At 36.3% G+C, this 21,904-nt stretch overlaps 1 protein-coding gene across 2 annotated transcripts in view; it reads left to right on the top strand.

The window, feature by feature from the left end:
* Positions 1-21,904, top strand: part of IFT57 (intraflagellar transport 57) — a 53,067-nt gene that overhangs the window by 25,448 nt on the left and 5,715 nt on the right. For both annotated transcript variants that reach the window (XM_032349851.1, XM_032349844.1), the window contains 2 exons: positions 1,898-2,020; positions 21,630-21,701. In XM_032349851.1, the coding sequence (XP_032205742.1) occupies positions 1,898-2,020; positions 21,630-21,701 (195 nt within the window). The remainder of the gene's footprint in view (positions 1-1,897; positions 2,021-21,629; positions 21,702-21,904) is intronic.

The following is a 21,904-nucleotide window of genomic DNA, read 5'->3' on the forward strand; positions in this document are numbered from 1 at the left end:
CACACATGTCTACTTTGTGAATACTGTCCCCCCCACCGCCCCCGCCCTGCTATGGTGTTCTTGGGCTACCCTGATTCACTTTATGACGTATGTTGGGTTCTGTTAGTACTCAAAATAATACAGTATTTCTATATTAAAGTGAGCACCTTAATGTTTAACACAGAATCTTGAGCATTTTTCACTTAGAGTTTCCGTATTTTACTTACATTAACCAATATTTCTATTTTTATACTTCTGGTTTTTAAAGTAGAATGTACCTGAATAAATTCAGACCATGTACTATAAAATGGCAAGGCATGTATTAGTTATCCATCCTCAATTGTGTGGTTAGAACTATAGAGCCCCCTGAATTTCTGAACAAAAAGCAACATATGCTCCTTTTAGGGCTCTGAGTCTGTTCAGGTCTTGGTAATATGAACTAGGAGGTAGGAGAGAGAGACTTTCTGATGCCATCAGTGCTCTAGGGACTCAGTCAGGAGTTTAAAGCCCCTAAAGACCTCAATCTCCCACCAAAATACAAATCCCAATATAAGGTTATTCTTTATACTTAGCATCAGACTGGATTGGAAAGACTAGTCTAATGAGCTTTTGTTTAAAAAATGTCTTTTAGTGACATAAATTCACCCTGAGAATGAAATTTCACCATGAGCTTATTTATATAATCTTTTATTTTTAAGTTTTGTATTCTGGAGAATTTCAAACATAAACAGAAATGAAGAGAACAAGATAATGAACTCTTATGTAAAATTATCCAGCTTCAGCAGGTAATAGTTTGTCAACCATGTTTCCTCCAGAGGCCCCCTCTTTTTCCTTTGCCTTGTAGCGTCTTGAATTTCAGACATCATGTCCATTTACCTGTAAATATTTCAGCATTTGTCTCAAATTTATAAGGCTTTGTTTTTAAATGTAACCATTGACATTATAAATACCTCTAACATTAGTCATAATTCCTTTTATCATCTAATGCTCTTCCACATTCCAGTTTCCCTGATTATCTCAAGAACATCTTCTTACGGATTGTTCAAACTAGGATCATGTACATATGTATTTGGCTATTTATGTCTCTCAGGTCTCTTTTTTTTCTAGATTAATACATTTTTATATGCTTTCCCTCCATTTTCTTTTAATTTATCAAGGAAGCCTAAAGGAAAAATTTTTACCAAAATTAATATGATAGGTTTTATCTTTAAGTCATTAATTTGTATATTCTTTATAGTTTCAGATCCATATATACTTAATGCCCAAATGTGAAAGGCTGAGAAAATGAAAAAAAAAAAAAAAAGAGGGGGAGGAGGTTTTTCTTTTGTAATTGAAAAAAACAAGTATGAATTGATTTTATTACCCAACAGCAGAAACCAGATGCAGAAATGTGGCCCCCACCCTATTTAAGTTCAAATATGTCTGTATTAAATCACGGTTTAAAGCTACGTAATTTGTAAGCAGTGTCCCCTTGGCTTCTGGGATCTTATCTTTTTTGTCTTTCAGATTTGTGGTTTGTATTTCAGTACAGAATATTCAAACTGAGACAATATTTTCCTACCAAGTGTGTGAATGTTTGTACTCCTTTACTGTTATCAATTAACATAACTAAATGGCTTGTTCATTTGATAGTATTCCCATTGAGTTCACACTGATATCTCAAAAGCATTGTTGTTGTTTTTGTCAAAATGGTTGAATCATGTATTTGCTTCTTTTTAAAAATGCTAATTTTGCTATTCTACCAGGTTTGTGCTTTGTTTTCTTTCAACATGGCTAGGAGGACAGATAAACTTCTTCTGCCACTGTAATTTTGACACTACCATGCTTGATATAAATTGTGCAGTCCTGCTAAAATGCCTCAAAATTTTACTGTTTCTTTTTATAAGCTCTCAATCTTGTGATATCTTTCCTTTCTTAGGATATGAACGAGTCTGCCAAACAGGAAGATATTTTGGAATCCACAACAGATGCTGCAGAATGGAATCTCGAAGTGGAACGTGTACTACCACAACTGAAAGTCACGATTAGGACTGACAATAAGGTATAGGGGACGGAATACATTTTGTTCAAATAGAGCTTCATAAGGCAATTTCAGGGTCAGGGGTACTCCCAATTATATGAATGATTTAAGATGGTAGGATTCAGCTTCCAGTGTTCTGACTTAGCAGAGATTTAGTAGATTGTTGCTGAAAGAATCAATAGTGTCATATTAAAGAAGGAAAAAGAAAGCAATAGATCTTTAAAGTGGTTTGAAACACTTGTGTTTCCTTGGGATTGAGGGGCATTTTCTCAATACATTTTGATGTATTTTCATAGAAATCATATTTTGTTCAGGTGAATGGTGAACAAAATTGGAATTTTATGACTGTATACCAACTGATTATAGTTAGAAAATGGTTTTGGAACCCTGCTGGTTGGCAGAACAGAAGACATCCTTGAGGTTGCCTTACATAATCTATTCAGTACATATGATTAAAAGTCAAGTAGTAAGCAAATAAGCAAAGCATTTGCATTAAGATTTGGGGATTGAGCCAGATGAACTGACCCATTTAATCAAGTTTCTGCTTCTTTCTTACCTACAATGTACAAGAACTTCAGAACAAACTAAGAGGTGACTAAACAATACCATTCTCATTAATACTATAGTAATGTCTGCAGAAGGGACTAGAGAGACGTGTAGGTAAGGAAACTAAAGGGTTTTTTATCCTAGGTGGCTGGAGAAAAGCACCAGAATTATGGAACTAGGTTCTAAGGAAGCTTGTTACTCTGAAAATATGGTCTACCATTTCTACCCCCAAAGATGGCTGCTTTCAGAATGCCTTGGAAACAAATTCATTCTCAGAATGTCTGGATTTGAGCTTATAAAACTGTGTCCTAGAGGAGGTAAGAAGCAGGCTAGACTCCCAGGGCAGTCCTAGATTAGGATAAGGGCAGCAAAGGTCTTACTAGACTGAATAGCTGAGGAACAAACTTAAAGGTAAATGGGCAAATCCTGCAGCTCGTTTACCATGTATTTACCCAAATATTATGGACAGACATTATTTGGCTGCTTTAGGGGGTGAATTTTTTGTTTGTGTATCTCTTATATATAAATACGTGTTAATACAGATTTCTTCACTGATTTGATCTCTCCTGGATGTCATAATTTGCAAAAACGTGATTTCTGAGGGGGGATGTAATTTTTAATTCTTTAATTTTATAAGAAGAAATGTGATAAATTTAAAAATCACTATTATTGTTATTCTAGTTAGAATGATGTGTTAGAATAACCATGTAGTGAGGAACTCTCAGGTACATCTTAATCTCACAAAGAAGCAAGTTTAATTTATTTACTTTCAAGCTAAGTAAACTTTTAAAATCCAACATCTCATTTAGAGCCTAATAGGATCACACCAGAGTCTTTTTTAAAGCATGGTCATTGATTTCTACATAATAGGAGTAACTTAATGAAGAAAGGATATAAATGCAACTTCTGACACATACAGTTTTACAAAACTAAGTACAAGTCAAATTCTACTAACAAGCAAATATTACAGTAATCAGAATCCTGGGTTCTTAGAGAGTCAATGATCTCCTGATTTGGGGAAGAATTAACTAGGTGAAAGTTGGCCTCTTACATAGCACAGTAGTAATTGCTTTGTATATAGTCAAATTTTACAAGCAACATCCTGAAATGTCAGATGAAGTTTGAGGGTTTTTCTTTATATGAATAGCATTTGAATTTAGGTTTTTGCAGTAAAATATACTGACATAAAGTAATATCTGAGTGCTTTTTCAGAATTCTTTTCTAGATCATTTGGTCTTTGTGTCCAGTATTTCACAAACTTAGTGTTTCAGAGGTATCAAATGGGAAGTACAGGTTATAGGTCAATTCTTTATTCAGCTTTACTTAAGAAAAATAAGATTATACATTGATTTGGGAAAGTAAGGGGCTAGTGAATAAAGAGGTGTTTTTCATGCCTCGGAAATAAAAGTAATCTGGTCACAGATGAGGTTTCTCACAGGCTCACTATCCTCCATCAGAAGAGGTTGACTCCACATCGTGGTAAATCCCGTTCTTCTCAACTCCCGACGCTACCAAAACCAAATCCTCTCCTTTCTTCTTGGCCAAAACAGTTATCTTTCACTCAACACACGCTATTTAGGACATTTAGAGAATTCAACTTTGTGTTTGAGGGGAAATTAGTTTTTTTCAGATCAATGTGCTTTACTGATCACAGTTAGATTAATTTTTAAATAGCATAGAGATGTGGGAAATAAATAATAAAGGGCCTCCATTATTTAGACCCATTATAAAGTTCTTGAAAATGACCTTGTGTTAGGAGTAAGTAAGTTCCATATTTATTTAGCACTGGATCAAATGTTTGTTTTGCTTTCTTTTCTCACAAATTCAGTTTATTCCTTGTATGCTTACTGGCACGTAATCGCAAAAAAAAAAAAAAAAAAAAGGAAGTCTCCTTGTCTTTCTTTTTGCATATTGTAGTATGTATGCTTTAATGAGATCCTCTCACATACTAATATTTTATTTTATATTCCCCATAATGCTGTAATTAGGTTTTTATTGCTGGGCTAACTTATCCTTTTTTCTGGCACCACTTGTTACTGTTAACAGTTTTCAAAGAACGCAAACAAATTGTAATATTAGCTTATACAAATTACAATTGGGAAAATACATATGTTGCCAAAAATACAAATAATACAAATAATATGTTCCACAGCTGAAAGTGAAGGACTTCTGTCATATGTTAGCTTGAATGGACCATATTAGCAGTTTCCTTTTTAGGGCTGGTTATAGAGAATGCTCCTGGTGATTACAGTCTAGAGTGTTATATACCCAGCGACCAACTCAGCTCTGTCTTGACTTGGAATAATGTGTCTAAACACATAGTCAGAAGTTCTGCCAAGGAAGTCAATAAATTCAGACAAATCCTGGGTCATTCCATTCTAGTTAATGCCTCAGTTATGACCAAGGAAGTAAGGCTTTGGAGTCAATTCCTTAGAAGGGCAGTCTGAGGACAGCTAAATTAGAGTAGATAACAGTGCCACCTAATAAAATCAACTGTGAGCATTTTTAGTACACTGTGACTGTATATCTTGCACTTTTTGCTCTTTGCCTCATTTTTTTTCTCTTTATATCTCTTTCCCTTTCTTCTTGTGTGTTTTTATGTCTTTTTTATTGTTTTTTGTTAGACCAGCAGTTGGTGCCCACAAGTGTTACATAAGTACTCTGGTGAAATTTAGAACTAAGAGCAAACATCTGTGATTATAATCAGAATAAACTTAAATCTATAACTGGTCAAGAATTCTCCTGATCTCTAAGTCTTTTTTTTTTTTTTTTAGATTTTTATTTATTTATTTGACCAAGAGGGAGATAGCACCCACAAGCAAGGGGTCCAGCAGGCAGAGGGAGAGGGAGACCTGGGCTCAATCCCAGACCCCAGGACCATGACCTGAGCCAAAAGCAGACGCTTAATGAACTGAGCCATCCAAGCTTCCTTCTCTGAGTCTTTTTAAAATACACTTCTGTTTTTGGGTGCCTGGGTGGCTCAGTGGGTTAAGTGTCTGCCTTCAGCTCAGGTCATGATCTCAGGGTCCTGGAATCGAGTCCTACATCAGGCTCTCTGCTCAGCGGGGAGCCTGCTTCCTCCTCTCTCTCTCTGCCTCTCTGCCTACTTGTGATCTCTCTCTGTCAAATAAAATAAAATCTTAAAATAAAATAAAATACACTTCTGTTTTTAATTATAAGAATAATATGGAAGCAATTCAAGGGGAAGAGGGATGGGCAGTGTGCTATGAGTTAGAAGCTAGTGATCCCACATTTATTTTCACTATCAATTCCTGATTTATTGGGCCAGAGTTTCAGAAACCTAGTGGAACTGGGGTAGTCACAAAGATCAAGGGAAGGCAGAGCCTATCTTACACATCTTCCCTTGCCACCCAGAATTCATTCTACCATTTATTAGATGTATGATCCAGAACTAGTTACTAAACCTCTCTGTCCCTCCTTCTCCTAATCTGTAAAATGGGACTAAGTGTATTACTTATCTTACACAGTTGTTGTAAAGCATCAACAACAGTGTCTGAGACATAATTAATGCCTAATAAATAAATATTAATTATTGTTAAATTATAGTATTGTTATTATAATATTATTGTGTTCTATCATGGCCCTCATATTCAGTGCCTATATCAATATTCAGAAGAAATTTATAAAATTTCTGTACTAATACTTCCATCATTTAAAGGAATATTTTAAAATATCAGCCTTACAGTCTTACATGGGAATATAATCAGACTCATATAAGTAATCAGGCTCAAAGTATTCACTTTGATAAATCTTTCCAGTTTTTTTCCTCTAGTAAAGGTATATATAATATGGTAATAATAACTGATATTTACCAAGTGTTTACTATGTGCCAAGTGCAGTTCTTAACACTTCACATGTATATTTACTCACTTCATCCTTTCCACTGCCCTGTTACATACAGGTACGTTTTACTGCAGAGGAGGAAACTGAAACACAGTGAAGTGAAGTAACTTGCTTTTGCCTGGTAATTGACAGATATTTGAACTTACAACCCAGGCTCTTACCTATTCCATTAATGACAATATCGCATACTGGTTAAAAGCACAAATTCTGAATCCAGGTTGCTTGAGTACAAATCCTGGCTCTAATACTGACTAGCTTTTGGACTCTGTGGGCAAGTTTTAACCACTATGTCTCGGTCTCCTCATCTGTACCATGGAGTTCATTATAAAACCTACCTCAAAGAGTTATTAAAGGGGGCGCCTGGGTGGCCCAGTGGGTTAAGGCGCTGCCTTCGGCTCAGGTCATGATCTCAGGGTCCTGGGATCGAGTCCCGCATCGGGCTCTCTGCTCAGCAGGGAGCCTGTTTCCCTCTCTCTGTCTCTGCCTGCCTCTCTGTCTACTTGTGATCTCTGTCTGTCAAATAAACAAATAAAATCTTAAAAAAAAAAAAGAGTTATTAAAGGGATTAAATAAATTAGTGTAGCTTAAGCACTTAGAATGTTGCCAGAAGAATTGCTTAATATATGTTAACCACTATTTCCGTATGCTTTTCTGTGTATACAGTTCAGGTTACACCTCTGCTTTTAAAAACACAGAAGTACATCATGAGCAGTTCCACACATCCTTAAAACGTACAAGCCAAACTTCAGCTGAGTGGTAGGTAGCAGAGATGGCGTGGCCAAGCTCAGCAGGCTGGGATCAAACCAGGAGGCCTAAGATCTTGGTGGAGAAATGGCCGGCTGGGCAGAGTCATGCAACAGCTGATAGTTAGAATATGGGCAAGCATAAGGACCATAAGATCTGAAAATACAGACCAATAGCAAGAAATGAAACCTGCCAGTGAATTGTTTTGGAGAAACAGTTGGAGAAATAGTTATTGGTGGTGGAAGTACGTGATATCATTTATTGAAAGATAATATTTTCCTTCATGATTAAAATATCTTTAATTCCATAACAGTAATTTTTTAAAACGTCTGAGTGAATCAGTTGACAACTACTAGCTGGAGACTGAGCTGCCAAAGAATTCTACATGTTCCATAATTTCTGAGGAAATAAAAGATGTGGTTGCATATTCATACAGATTTGACTTTCTGTGTTTTTTATTAATTTTGAATCACTAAATAATGCTGTTTCTCGACGAACATTATTCTTTTTTAGTTTCCTTTTAATTATAAAAAACAAGCCTATGTTTGATTTTGTGGAAATAAAGGAGACCACCTAAATGAGAACAAAGACTACGTATTTAGAGCTTGCCATAGCCAGAGAGTTAGCCATCATCACCTGCATTTGGCAGAGACTTAAAGGCAGGCAGGAGCATTTGAAAGATTTATACTGGGAAAAAGGGAAGACTTCAGCAATGTTCAGATATGACTGGAGATTTGGAGGCAGGCTAACTAGAAGCAGGGCCTCCTATGTGTCTGGTTCGGAGAGGATACGTGGCTCTGTCTGGCTGGTTGTACATTGGAAGCAGGTGGGTGAGGGGGAAAACTGGGCAAGCCAGCAGTTACTAAGTCCTGACTGTTTTGGTCCAATTTCACTCAGAGGTTATGGTTTGACTTCCTGGACTAGTTGCTGCAGATTGTCGGTCAGAATTCTTCTACTTCTTCTTCGTCTTCTTCTTCTTCTTCTTCTTTTTAACACTTTATTTGTTTGTCAGAGAGAAGGAGAGAGACAGTGCACAAGCAAGGGGACCAGCAGGCTGAGGGGGAGGCAGACTTCCTGTTGAGCAAGGAGCCTGATTTGGGGCAGTATCCCAGGATCCTAGGATCATGACCTGAGCCAAAGGGGGATGCTTAATGGACTGAGCTACCCACGTGTCCCAGTAGATCAGAATTCTACTTTTGATTATGGCCTGGACATTGTTCTCCGTTCGTATATTCAGTCAGCTTAATCCATTGAACCAAGGGAAAATGGCTTCTTAAAATGATCAGTCTTTATCAGAAGAATGACTTTTTTTTTTTTCAAGTCAGGGGTTTTTACCGTAATAGAAACCAAGTAAACATTAATAATATTTATTCCTGTTCTCCAGAAATAAGAAAGAGCAGAAAGTGTGAAATCAGTTTTCAGCTAAACCTTACATAGACCCTTTTCCTGAATTATACAGTATTTATCCCTAAACAATTGTATATTATAATGATTTAATATGGGGTATTTGATGCAATGAACAAATGTTCTATCATGCTTTAATGCCCTGTGGATATTGTAATTAAAATTTTGATTAATGACTTAAATTGATTTTTTTTCCAAATTATAATTAAATGTTTCCTGCTTTGTTGTTTTAAAAGATAGTTGGCTAAGTACCCCCTTCATTTCTCCAAAATGTCTCCTACTCATTATGTAAATCTTCAGGTTCATTACAAGAATTTAGATAAAGAGATTATATATATTTTTTAAAGGCTTTGGAAGTACTACAGCATATATTTCTAATTATTTCAAGCCTTTGATTCACTGAACTGCTTTTTTATATCCTTACCTGTTTTTCAGTATCTGACTTTCTCAGGGTGCAGTTGTAAAAAGAACCTTTAACTTTAAATTTCAACTCCAAACTACTGGATTTTGTTTTAACGTAAATAAACCATACAGGTGTTGCCTTGGGTAATTCACAGCAAGAAACCTTTCTGGAAGAGTCATTGTGCTAAGGATGGAATCATTGCAATAGTCTTGAGCCCTTGGGCTCTCTAGTCAGTATGAGAGCTAAAACCTAAGAGGGAGGAGAGAGGCCTTTATTAATCAGCAGGTGGAATTCCATTTAAATGAACCTGGAGGGACCACAGAATTACTATATTAGATTTAAGTCTCTTCAAATTGGAAGCCAGATCCTGCAGAAAATGTACAATAGTAGGCTTTCTCTTTTTACCATTATAGACAAATCTGTATCTGGAAGAAAGAGAAAGAGGATGTTTTTCTCATTCCAGAGCAGTGCAGAGAGTAACCTGCTTTGACCTTCTGCCATCGCTATGTTTGGATGTAGTGTAAGAAGAATGTTAATAAAATTTAGCTTTCTAAATATTTCTGACCTGCAAGGATTTATGAATTGTTATAGTTTGGAAATAAAGAGCATTTCTTAAGACTTGTACTCTGGTTGTTGGATAGGCTACATTGATAGGATTCTTGCATCTATGAGCAAAAAGGTATAATATATTCTGTGGGCTAGGATACAAGAATACAGTTTATGTATGTATTAGTCATTAAAATGTGATTCTGCTAGTTCTTTGAGTAATGAAGAAACTACATTTATAATTTTTAAGGATTTTCTGGTAGAAAGACCTTTTGTTGAGAAATATTTACATAAATTAAAAAAAATAAGGCACCAAACTAAAAAAAAAAAAAATCAGCTTTTACAATTACCAGTAACAAATGTAAATACAGGTGGTAATAAGTTGGTCTCCATGAGGCTCCATGCAGGAATAATAGCTCCAATTACTGTCACAAATGTTTGTAATTGTATCTATTGCTGCCAGACAATAAATGCTTTTTAATATAGTAAGGCCATAAATGTACATGCTGCTGTTGTTTAAACAAAATACAATTTCCAGCAAATTTATCCTTGAAACACCTGCTATAATCAAAAAGAGGTGAATGCTATCAAAATAAACTGCCTAAATTAACTAGACACATTTTTAGAGCAGCCTGCATGATTACTCAACTGCCACATTGTCTCAAAGAATGAGGGGAAATATTCGCTGATGGACATTTACAGGCAAGCTTTCTTTAAAGGAGACTACAAGAAACAGAGGATTGCTTTGGATTTTTGTGTTATTTTTAAAGCATGGTGTTATTTTGTAGACTTAGAGTTTTATTCACTGTTTCTTGTTTTTCTTAAGCTGGTCAACTGTCGTTTTTGTTGTTGTTGTTTGTTGTTTTCTTTTTAGCATATGGGTCATGGGCAGATATCAGGATTGTGGAAAAGAATACTGTGCTTAAAATTATATGTAAAACTACTGCAAAGGGGTGGAGAAAAACCCAGCTATCCTTAAGAAACTGAAAACAATTTTTAGCTGCTTCTGTCACAGTCTTGTTGAACATTCAGGATATTCTGCTTAAAGATAGTTGATGATGCCTTCCTTCCTATTTACCCTGAGTGTGATAAATGTTTCAACTGGATCAAGGAAAGGTTTCATTTATCACAAGTCGAAATAGGAGAACAAGTGTTTTTGCTTTAGAAAGTACCATCAGCTCTAACTTAAGAGCATCAACAGTGGTAGCAGATTTTAAGGAAATAACCAATAAAGACTGCATGTTATATGAACACTACAGAGGGAAGTTCGTTACTAATGCGTCACAGCAGATACACCTCAGATAGACATTTGTGATTGAGAGCAGTGAATTAATATATATTGATTATAATTAAAACTTCTAGACTGCCTAAATATTTCATTATTACAAAGTATGATTTAATGTTTCCTTTAAATTATTTAATGTAAAAATATGAATTGAAACAGAAACCATTTGTCATATGGACCTCCCTATGAAATGTACTTTTTAATTCGTTTGCTTCATTTCTCCAATCAATGATACTAGAGTAGTTCTCAGTATCACTGTGTTTCATTATTAAATTTCTTAATATGTGGACAAATTTTACTCCCATAGCCTTTATCCCATTACATTTTATTCTGTTTCCTTATGCCAAGGTAATGATTTAGATTGCTTGGTTCTTCAAATATGCAGATGGCTCTGTTTATTTTTTCAGTTTTTTTGTTTGTTTGTTTTTTGAGTATTGTAGGAGATCAAGGTTTTGGTTAGTGGATTCTTGAAGTTGAGAGGGACTGTCAAGGTTATCTTCTCCGGCTATGCCTCACGGTTACTCAGCATCCTGTGAAATAGTTACATTCTCATTTGGCCCAAGAGTGCCCCTACATTCACAGAAGGGCCCCCACTCACTCCCCATCTGCCTTGCCAGCTCTCTTCTATAGGCTTGTAATTCCTTCTAAAGTCTAGAAACCCTCACTCAGGAGAATTTTGTGGCTATAAAAAAGGGGTGTGGATGGAGGAAGCATGAATAATAAGTCAGAGTCAATGTATGAAAACACTTTAGAACAGATGGTAGTCAGTAAAGACATCTCTGAGCACACAATTAGAAATGAAATTATTGGGGGAGACAAACCATGAGAGACTATGGACTCTGAGAAACAAACTGAGGGTTTTGCAGGGAAGGGAGGTGGGCGGTTGGGTGAGCCTGGTAGTGGGTATTAAGGAGAGGACCTATTGCACGGAGCACTAGGTGTAGTGCATAAACAATGAATTTTGGAACACTGAAAATAACTAAATTAAATCTAAAAAAAGAAATGTAATTATTTAACTAATAAGGTTTAGAGATTATGGATCTCCAGTTTTAGTTCAACTACAGGCAGGTATGAGAATATTAGTGATTGTTGTGATAGCCTTTGCTTACCCTCTGTGCACACTGTCTTATCCTTCTCTACAAGAGGAATTTCTAGGAACCAGGAACTTTCCTGAGGAAACTCACATTTCCAGCACTAGTGGATTTCCATACTCCCTGCAACAAATATACACATGTAATATATATCACACATACAAACTCAACTCCTAAGTCGTATGTTTAGTTCTTTAAACACTTACAAAGAAAAATCATGTTTTCACACAAGTGTGTATCAGAGAAGACTTTAAGTTGCTGGCAATGAAAGAAAACTGTCACATTAAAAAATTCAGAAAGCCACGTTCTGTGATTACCTCACAACCTGATAGGCATTTTTCATTCAGAAAGTAATTCAGTCTCATGAAAAAAATATCTGATGGACACTCTCGCTCACTCCTCTTCTCTTTCTCTCACACACACATACACAAATAAGTGCACAAACGTGAGCCATGGTGAAGACGCAAATTAACGATTAGAACAAGAAGAGATTACAAAACCACTTGTGCGAAGTGGCAAAAAATGAATATAGATAATGTTCTATTATTAGGGAAGGTAGGATTATGGGTGGAGGAGGGAAATTTGCTGCTCTTTTCCTTGCACTGAAAGCATGATGAATTATCGACCTATCCCAGCAACATTTGCTACAGTGAACTTAGACATCTGCAGCCACTTCTATCAAGCTGTCTTCTCTGCTTTTTTCACTTAACCTGATTCCCACCATCCGATTTCCAAAGAATTTCATCATTGACCATGAATGGGGTATTAAACATGTCACAGGAACATCAGTATTCCACACTGAAATCTCGAGACTGATCACTTTTGGACTGCCGCTCACACTTGGCCCTACCTCCCTACCACTGCAGATACAGTTATAATCTTAATAACTGCGTCTCTCTCCCTGTGACTGAAACGGAGATGAAATGTCCAGATCCCTTTACAAGCAAGGACTTGCTGCCCAGCCACAGAGTGTCGTCGACAGACAACCCCTAGCTGCCTGCGCCTTTGATGGCAGAGAGCTTCCTAGCCCAGGTCATGCCCTTCCAGAGGAGCCCACATCTGGGCTTATGTGAATTGTTTATAGTATTATAAATAATACTGCTTTGAAAATTCTTGTACATGTCTCTTGGTAAGCATCTGCACACATTTCTACTGGAATTTCTACTAGGTGTGGAATTGCTAAGTCCTGGGGTATGTACATGTTCAGTCTTAGCAGACCCTGCCAAATAGTGTTTGAAGGTGGTTATACAAATTTATATGCCTCCCAGCAGGGTATGAAAGTTGCAGTTGCTCCGCATCTTTATCAACATTAAGTATTGAATCTTTTTCATTTTTGTCATCATAATAGCTATGCTATAGTCTCACTGCCATTTTAATTTGCATTTCCCTAACAACTGCTGAAGTCGAACCCCTTTCCATATATTTGATATTTGGATATCCTCTTGTCTTTTGTTATTGGGTTATCTGCTTTTCCTTTGATTTATAGAAATTATTTTTATACTCTGGCTATGAGTCCTTTGTCAGGTATATGTATTGCAAATATGTACTCTTTAGCTTTTCTTTTCACTCTTCTTGGTATATTATGATAAACAGTGGCCTAATGTTAGTATACTCAAAAATGACCTTTTTGGGGGGAGAAGGAAACATGGCTAATATTTGTTTTCTTTAAGAATCTTTGCTTACCCCAATGCTATAAAGTTACTCTCCTATGTTTTCTTTTTGAAGCTTTATTGCTTTACTTTTGGCATCGAGTTCTGTGATTCATCTAGCATTTTTTCTTATGTATGGTGTAAGGTAGAACTCAAGACTTATTTGGGGGAGATATATAGATAGATAGATAGATAGATAAGATAGATCGATCGATCTATCTATCTATCTGCATATATATATATATATATATACCCATTTTCATAAAAAGGTTATTTTTTCACCAGTGCACTGCTTTGTGATAAAAAGCCTTTATGTGTGGGTCTGTATCTGGACGCTCTGTTTTATTGCCCTAATCTATCTGTTGTTCTTTCATACTACTGAAATGATATCTCTTTAGATTTTATTTTCTGTTTATTGCTGGTATATAAAAATAATTATGGGGTCACCTGGGTGGCTCAGTCAGTTGAGCCTCTTGATTTCAGCTCAGGCCATGATCTCATGGTCATAGGATCAAACCCTGTATTGGGTTGCATGCTCAGTGTGGAGTCTGCTAGAGATTCTCTCTATCTCTTGCTCCCCCTGCTTTCTCTCTCTCTCATAAATAAATAAATAAATAAATAAATAAATAAATAAAATTTTAAAGATTTTTAAATTTTTAAATTTGCCTTATATAGTGGTTAAGAATTTTTGTCTATGTTGGATATAGTGGTATTAGGGAAGCTTTTAATATTTCAATTTTACCAGTAAGTATGATGTTAACTTTATGACTTTATTTGCCTTTACTAGATTAAGGAGCTTTCCTTTTGTTTCTAGTTTGCTTAGAGTTATTATGAATGGATGTTACATTTTTTTCAAATGATTTTTTTTCTTCATCTATTAAGAGGACCATGTGATTTATTTCCTCTTTTTTTCCCTCTCTTGCTATGGTGGATTATACTGATTGATTTTTGAGTATCAAACTAACCTTGCGTTTTAGAATAAATGTAACTTAATCATGATATATTATCCTTTTTATATGTTACTGGATTCTATTTGCTGGTATTTTGTTGAGAATTTTTAAAAAAAAAAAATTTTATTTATTTATGTGACAGAGAGAGAGACACAGCAAGAGAGGGAACGCAAGCACCAGGAGAGGGAGAGGGAGAAGCAGGCTTCCCGCTGAGCAGGGAGTCCGATGCGGGGCTTGATCCTAGGGCCTAGGATCATGAGCCGAAGGCAGACGCTTAAGCATCTGGGCCACCCAGGCACCCTTTTTTGTTGAGAACTTTTATATCAATGTTTACAAAAAATACTGATTTGTAATTTTTCCTGTTTTTTAGGTGTCTTTGTCAGATTTTAGTGTAATGCTATCTAGGCCTCATAAAAACCAGTTGGCAATTGCTCTCTCTATTTTATTTATTTATTTATTTATTCATTCATTCATTTATTTATTTATTTATTTATTTTCTGTCTCTGATATTTGTGTAAAGTTGTTGTTATTCCTTAAATATTTGAAAAATTCACTGATGAAGCTGTCTGGGTCTGGGTATTTCTTTGTGAGAATTTTTTTTTTTTAAGAATTTTATTTATTTATTTGACAGACAGAGATCACAAGTAGGCAGAAAGGCAGGCAGAGAGAGAGAGGGAGGCAGGCTCCCTGCTGAGCAGAGAGCCTGATGCGGGGCTCAATCCCAGGACCCTGGGATCATATCCTGAGCTGAACAAAGATAGAGGCTTACTTAACCCACTGAGCCACCCAGGTGCCCCCTTTGTGAGAGAATTTTTAATTGCATCTGTTTATCCTAAAACTTTTAAATTCTTTTTTTATTATATAATTGATACATAAACATATTCTTGGTAATATTCAAATATTACAAATGAAACTAACATCTCTTTTAACCATTACCCCCTTAAAATTTTTAGTTATACTTCGCTACGTTTCATCAGGGAGATGATAAGTAATGATAGCATGGTCTCTGCAAATTTGCGCTCTACTGCTCACTTGCCTATAAGATTGGGCAGTCTACTTTAAAGTAGCTAAATCTCAATTTCCTCGTCTTATGAGAGTTTTTAAAAGAATTGAATGTGATGATGTATGGATAGTGCTTAACATAGTGCCTGACACATACTAGACATTCTTGAATGTTAACATTGAAGCTATCATTAGATGTAAAAGGATCTCGGAATGGATGTGACTATTGGAGAACTACTCTATACCAAGGAAGGAAAAAGAAAAGGTTCCTAAGTAGCCAAAATAGAAATCACAAAAAACTATGTACTAAAGCTCATGCATTTTATTTATAGGGGAATCTGATAAATCCTTCTTTGGAACTTACATATAGTTGTTTCAGAAATTATTCTAACAAGGTTGGTTAAACAGACTGTTCATCCACAGCAGATTAGAAGTAGCAAACCTCCCATAACATCTAAGCTTTAGCAAAACAACTGAGCTAAGAAACATTTATTTAATGTGCAAACTTGAATGGAAATTTGTCAATTTCTTGTGCTCCTTATTGAAATTGGGTGACAAAGCAAGGAAATGAAAGAAGCAGGTCAGTGTAATGGAAAATCTGTAAGGGAGAGAAAAGACATTTGGCTTCCTATTCATTTTGTAATTGGTATAGTAAAAATCATACCACCTCAATTTGTTACCCAATCAGTGAAATGGAGGTACAAGATTTCCTCACCAGAGTGATCTTGAAAATCCACAGAGAAAGTGAATTCAGGGGTGAAATAGAGGCCCAATGAGAAAAATGCAGTGAGGACCCTTAAATGCAGGGAGCCCATAAAAACCCTAGTACATATTGTCATGTTCACTAAAACACAACTGCAAAAACAGAACATTAAATTAAGATTCCATTAGTAATTATTCATAACACAGTTGGGGGAGAACCAGTAAGAATAGAGGGAAAAGGGAAAGTAGATGGCAGAAGTAGCATTTTTGTGATGGAAAGAAATTCAAAATACATCTGAGCCTTGGGGCCCTGCTCCCGCCCTTGGGGGCTGAAGCAAAGGTGCCACTAGAGCCACAGACTATGAAACTCCACTGCTCTGGCATGGACATTTCCTGAGCCCAGGAAAAACATCCCAATATACACCAGAGTGCCTTCCTCAGCTTTGTTCTATCAGGACTCCATTGACTCTCCGCCTCTCTCTATTCAGAAGCTCAGACTTGGGGGGGAGGGGGACTGACAGTTTGACACTTCATGAGTTGTATAATTAGTGAAACGTATATACAGATAAAAGTTCCATTTACCACCTCTAGCTCGTGTGTCGGTCTCTCCCTCCGCAGCAGTTTCATAGAGGAGCTTGGAGCATTGAGTTGGGGATCCAGACAAAGAAACCAAGTGTCTGTGCATAATATGTAAAGTTAGTCATTCAGGGGTTGTGCTGTTGAAGTAAAACCCAGAGGTCCTTGTAGTCTTGCTGGTCACCTTAATGGCTGCAGCTGGATCTCCTACATTTTGACTTTACGGTATGCTGTGACTCACCTGACAAGGCATCACAATTCTCCAGTTTTTGAAAAAGGGAGAGAATATAATTTGGCACTCAAGAACTTGGAGTGGAAAGGAGGTTATGGTTACAATAGTCGCTTTGCTGTCTACCTCAGAGGTGACAGAATTATATAAGATTTTGTATGAAAGGATTTTTAAAAATAGCCTAAAGAAATGATATACTTCTTCATTATTAGTCTTCTCATTTCCTCAGAGAGAGGAAACATGCTGGATTAGTGAAAAACTCAACATCTACAGAGAGGAGTGGTCTCACTTGGTATATAACAAAAAAATTATTGGTTTACCTTAGATACTCTGTGGTAGTTCATTTTATCATAAAGAAAAGCAGCCTATGGTACGTGGAAAATGCACTGATCTGAGAGTGCTTTCCATTTTCCAGACATGAAACCTCAGAAAGGTCATTTAATTTGCCTGATTCTTGGTTTTCCTCCTATGCAGTACGTATATATAGTCAGTTTTTCTGTATCAAAAGCAAGCCCAAATCACAGTGGTTTATAATCATAATAACAACAAATATACTGTCACTCAAGATACGTGTCTGCTGATGTGTGACTCAGCTGTGGCTCTAGCCCTGCTGTGTTTCATATTTCTTATTCCCAGGCCCAAGCTGGAAGTATAACCCCTATGTGGGGCATTCCTGTTATAATGGCAGAAAGAAAGGGAAAGGGGGCTGATGGATGCCTCTTATACCATCTGCACAGTCCTGGCATAGGCCACACCCACCACTGTTCCACTGGCCAAAGAGAATCACATGGCCAAGGCCAGCATCAATGGAGCAGAGAAGTATACTCCTCCCACAACTGGTCCACAAATCACATAACCCTCTCACAGGGAAGGGTAGAAGTGAAAAAGAAGGATGACAAATTGACATAGCACTCCAAACCTTTGTGAGTCTCAAATAAGGAAATGTATATAAAAGTGCATTATAACCTAATGGATTCTCTACCAATATAAGGATTGCTAGCATTTTGGGGATCAAGTCCTTCATCACTTCCTCATTCTTACCACAAACCTTTGTAAACTTTTTAACCATCTCCATTGTAGTTTTTTAAAAGCTATTTGTTTTGCCTTTTTATATTCATATTTTTAAAATGTTACAAATGTGATCACTTATACTTTCTGCTGTAACTGTATTAAACCCCTTTCAAGAACTACTTGGGCATCCAGACTTTTTCCCCCTGATGATTAAAGTGATGATTAAAAATTCTCTGGCAGGAAATTTGGAAAATTTTGGAAGGATAAAGAAGAAATTCTAAACATCAATATCCAAATTCCTGGCTTAATATATGCATGCACACACAAATATACACAAATATTAATTTTTACTAAATTGGACACCTAATAGGATATTCTTTGGGGAATGTGTTTCCACTTTACTTTATGTTGTTTGCCTGTATTTTTGCTGAATAAATTTCTATTGAAAACATGAATTTAACATTTTGATATGCAATACATATATATTTATGGAGCCCAGTAATATAAACAAACACTCGTGAACCCACTACTGAACTTGAGAACTAGACCATTACATGCCCTTGAAATTACCTGGGTGCTCCTCTGCTGCTGCCCTTTGCCTCCCATGGGGAACCGCTGTCCTCAATTTGTGTATCATATATTGTCTTTAGCTGCTGCTTCTACTTCCTCTTCCTCCTCCACTTCCTCCTCCTCCTCTTCCTCTTTTTTAGTATTTTAATGTATCATTGAGCTTTGCTTCATTTTAGCTTTATAAAAATGGTATCATACTGCATTATTTTTAGTGGTGAAATGGATATCACAAAATTAGTTTAAACTGTCCTCTACTGTTAAACGTTTAGAGAGTTAACTATTTAGAGAGCTGTTTTACAAAGAACTTGTACATTCCTCTTTATGTATATCCCCATATATTTCCTTGGGAATAATTTCTAGAGGTAAAATTGCTGGGTTAAGAGGTTAGAACATCTTTAAGGCTTTTTTTTTTTTTAATAACTATACATCAGGAAATGTGTCCATCTAGATTTTAATAAAACATTCAGATTTATGTGCCAGATAATTATAAATCATTATTAGCTTTTCACTTTAAAAGGCAGTAAGAATACATAAATAAGTCCCAGGGGGTTATCATATTAAAAAGTCCCAAACCAAATCCTCAGTATTTCTGGGTCCCTGAAATCTATTCTTCTCACACTGTGATATTACTAATATCTTCATCCCTAAGACTGGAAACGTTAAAGACACCTCTCTACCACCCCATCTCTACTTCAGCCACCCCAACACTTGCCCTTAGTCCTCAAGTCCTGGTAGTTCTGTCCCTATGATTTCCCTTGAATCCATCTCTTCTCTTTCATTCTCACAAGCGCTGCTCTACTGCTAATGTTAACATGGGCCATTACACAGCCTCTTAACTGGTTGCCTACCTGCCTTCAGTCTAATTCTAATTCTTCCTTGCCTTCTAGTCCTTCCCTCTGTTACTTTCTCAAAACACTAACTTGTCCTAAAACTGAAACCAAAAATCTTTAATAGCTCTCCATTGTCCACATGATAAAATCCACAGTCCTCAGTTAAAGGCCTCCACCTAACTTAACCTACCTCTCCGGCTTTGCTTCTTCGTGATTCACCCTCTCCGCCCCACCCTGCCCCAAGAACTTTGTGTTTTATATTCTAGCCAGCCTGGGCTCTTGTTCCCTATATATTTCCTGTGGTTTTTTTTTTTTCTTGTTCTAGTTACTCCCTCAGCCTAAAATACCCTTCCTCTCCCACTCCTTTCCAGCCTGTTGAAATGCTACTAATGCTTCAAGCTTGCACTGAAATGCCAGCTCCTCCATGGAGTTTAACATCAATGTAAGTTATCATAGTTACACATAAATGAGTCAGGCATGCTTAATTCTCTCGAAATACTTTATCAGAACATGAAAAAAATGTAATGGTAAAAGATAAGGCTGTGTAGGAAAAGCAGAACACAAACTATTAGACACATCAATTACTATAAATAAAATAATAGATACAAAGAATACATATGTATATATGTATGTGTTTATACATGTATATATCTACAGACACTGAGACTGTAGAAATACTTACACTTGGTGTTTTGTTAAGCTTATGAAGGTTTTATTTTGTTTTTGTTTTTTGGTATCAGTCCGGACGAGTACTGTTTTGGAAAAATTACTAATATAATGATACTTATTAGGTTCATTTTCTTTCATAAGGATGCTTGCTTGGGCTTAACCAGTCTTCCATTTTGAGGCTTAGGTAACGTATTTGGTCCAGCTGCAGCAGGCCAGCCAGTAGCCTCTCCTCCCCATTCCAGTGTTGACTGGCTGTGTTGGAGAGGCCTGTTTCCTTGCCAGATATGTCTAGTCATAGTCACGGGTGATGAACAGTCCCCTCAACTGTAAAATGAAAATGTTTCACCAGGTGACTGTTAAATGGATGAGTAGATGATCTTTAAGGTCCTTTCCAGCTCTCATATTCTGAGATATTTTTTGCTCATGAGACAGAAAAATGCTTATGGACAAAAGGAAGTGCTGATTTGTTCTCTGCTCTAGCACCTGCACCGGTATCAAGTAGCCAGTTGCTCCTTTTATTAACTCTGACCTGCCAAAATGGTCTGCGAGAATTAATACACTTGGCTTCTGAGCCAGGTGCACCACTACCCATGTGGGTTTGGGTGTGCCCCGGGTGTGCCACTTTCTTTCACGGGGCCTCTTGCTTATCTGTGAAATGATAAAGGTGAGCCTAGTTGCTCTTTGAGGTTCTTTAACATATTGTAATTTTATCATTGGTATGTGTGAAGTACCCCAGGCTTGCTTTTTCACCCGGTAGTCACTAGCCCATGTTTCAAAGTTAAGGAATTGGTAGAAGAGGAAAATTCACAGTGTATTTATGTATCACAGAATAGTGTAGATAGCAAAGTGGAGCATCAGGCTATGCAAACAGATATGTATAATTGAGGAATATCCTGGTTCCATTACTTCAACTTACCATATTTTTTCTCATCCTGGGTATTTCTCCAGTCTTAAAATCGTTCCCTTTATTAATGTAAACCAAAAGATTTTGAAGATATCTTATAAGAAATTAAAATGTTGGCATTGATTTTAAATATGCACACAGCCTATTAGTAATGCGATATATCTCAAAATATATGAACTCTAATAATCATTATAGATTTCCTTTTTTCAGAAAGAGAAGTCTTCCTGAAGAAGAGGGCCCTATCTTAATTTTCAGGGGACAAACTAATACTTGATATATGATACTTGATTTGAGAGTTGATTCTTGCAATTGTTACTATTTAAACAACTATTTCTTTTCTAGTAATTATATATTTTTTTCATTTTGATGGGTAGTCATAAATATTAACCACCAGCAGTGCAGGAATAATTTATATTCAAATTGTCAGACATCACTCTGTGAACACATAAAATAATTTACATTTATTTAGAACCTTTAATCCTAAAGTGCTCTACACGTATTTCTTTATAATCTGATTGCAAGCTATATATAGGACTTTCCTACCTGAAATAGGGCAGCAACCAAAGTAATTAAATGAAGAATACAACTTCAAAAACATAGAGGAAAGAAGGAAATGTGTACTTTACTTGTTCCTGTTACGCTCTTATGCCTATAGGACTGGAGAATCCATGTTGACCAAATGCACCAACACAAAAGTGGAATAGAATCTGCTCTAAAGGAGACCAAGGTATGTGAATTATTTCAAGTGAATCAATGTACATCTACTCATCTGTTGAACACCTGTTAGAGGAAAACATGAAAATTAAAAAAAAAAAAAAAAAGACGCAATCCTTGCCTTTGAGGAGTTTATAGATTGAATGTACCGTATTATATTTCAACAGCCCTAATGTACTGAAACTAAAGAAAAGTAACTTTATATCAAATCAGTAT

This window comes from Mustela erminea, chromosome 1 (assembly GCF_009829155.1).
Source record: "Mustela erminea isolate mMusErm1 chromosome 1, mMusErm1.Pri, whole genome shotgun sequence".
NCBI classification, from domain to species: domain Eukaryota; kingdom Metazoa; phylum Chordata; class Mammalia; order Carnivora; family Mustelidae; genus Mustela; species Mustela erminea.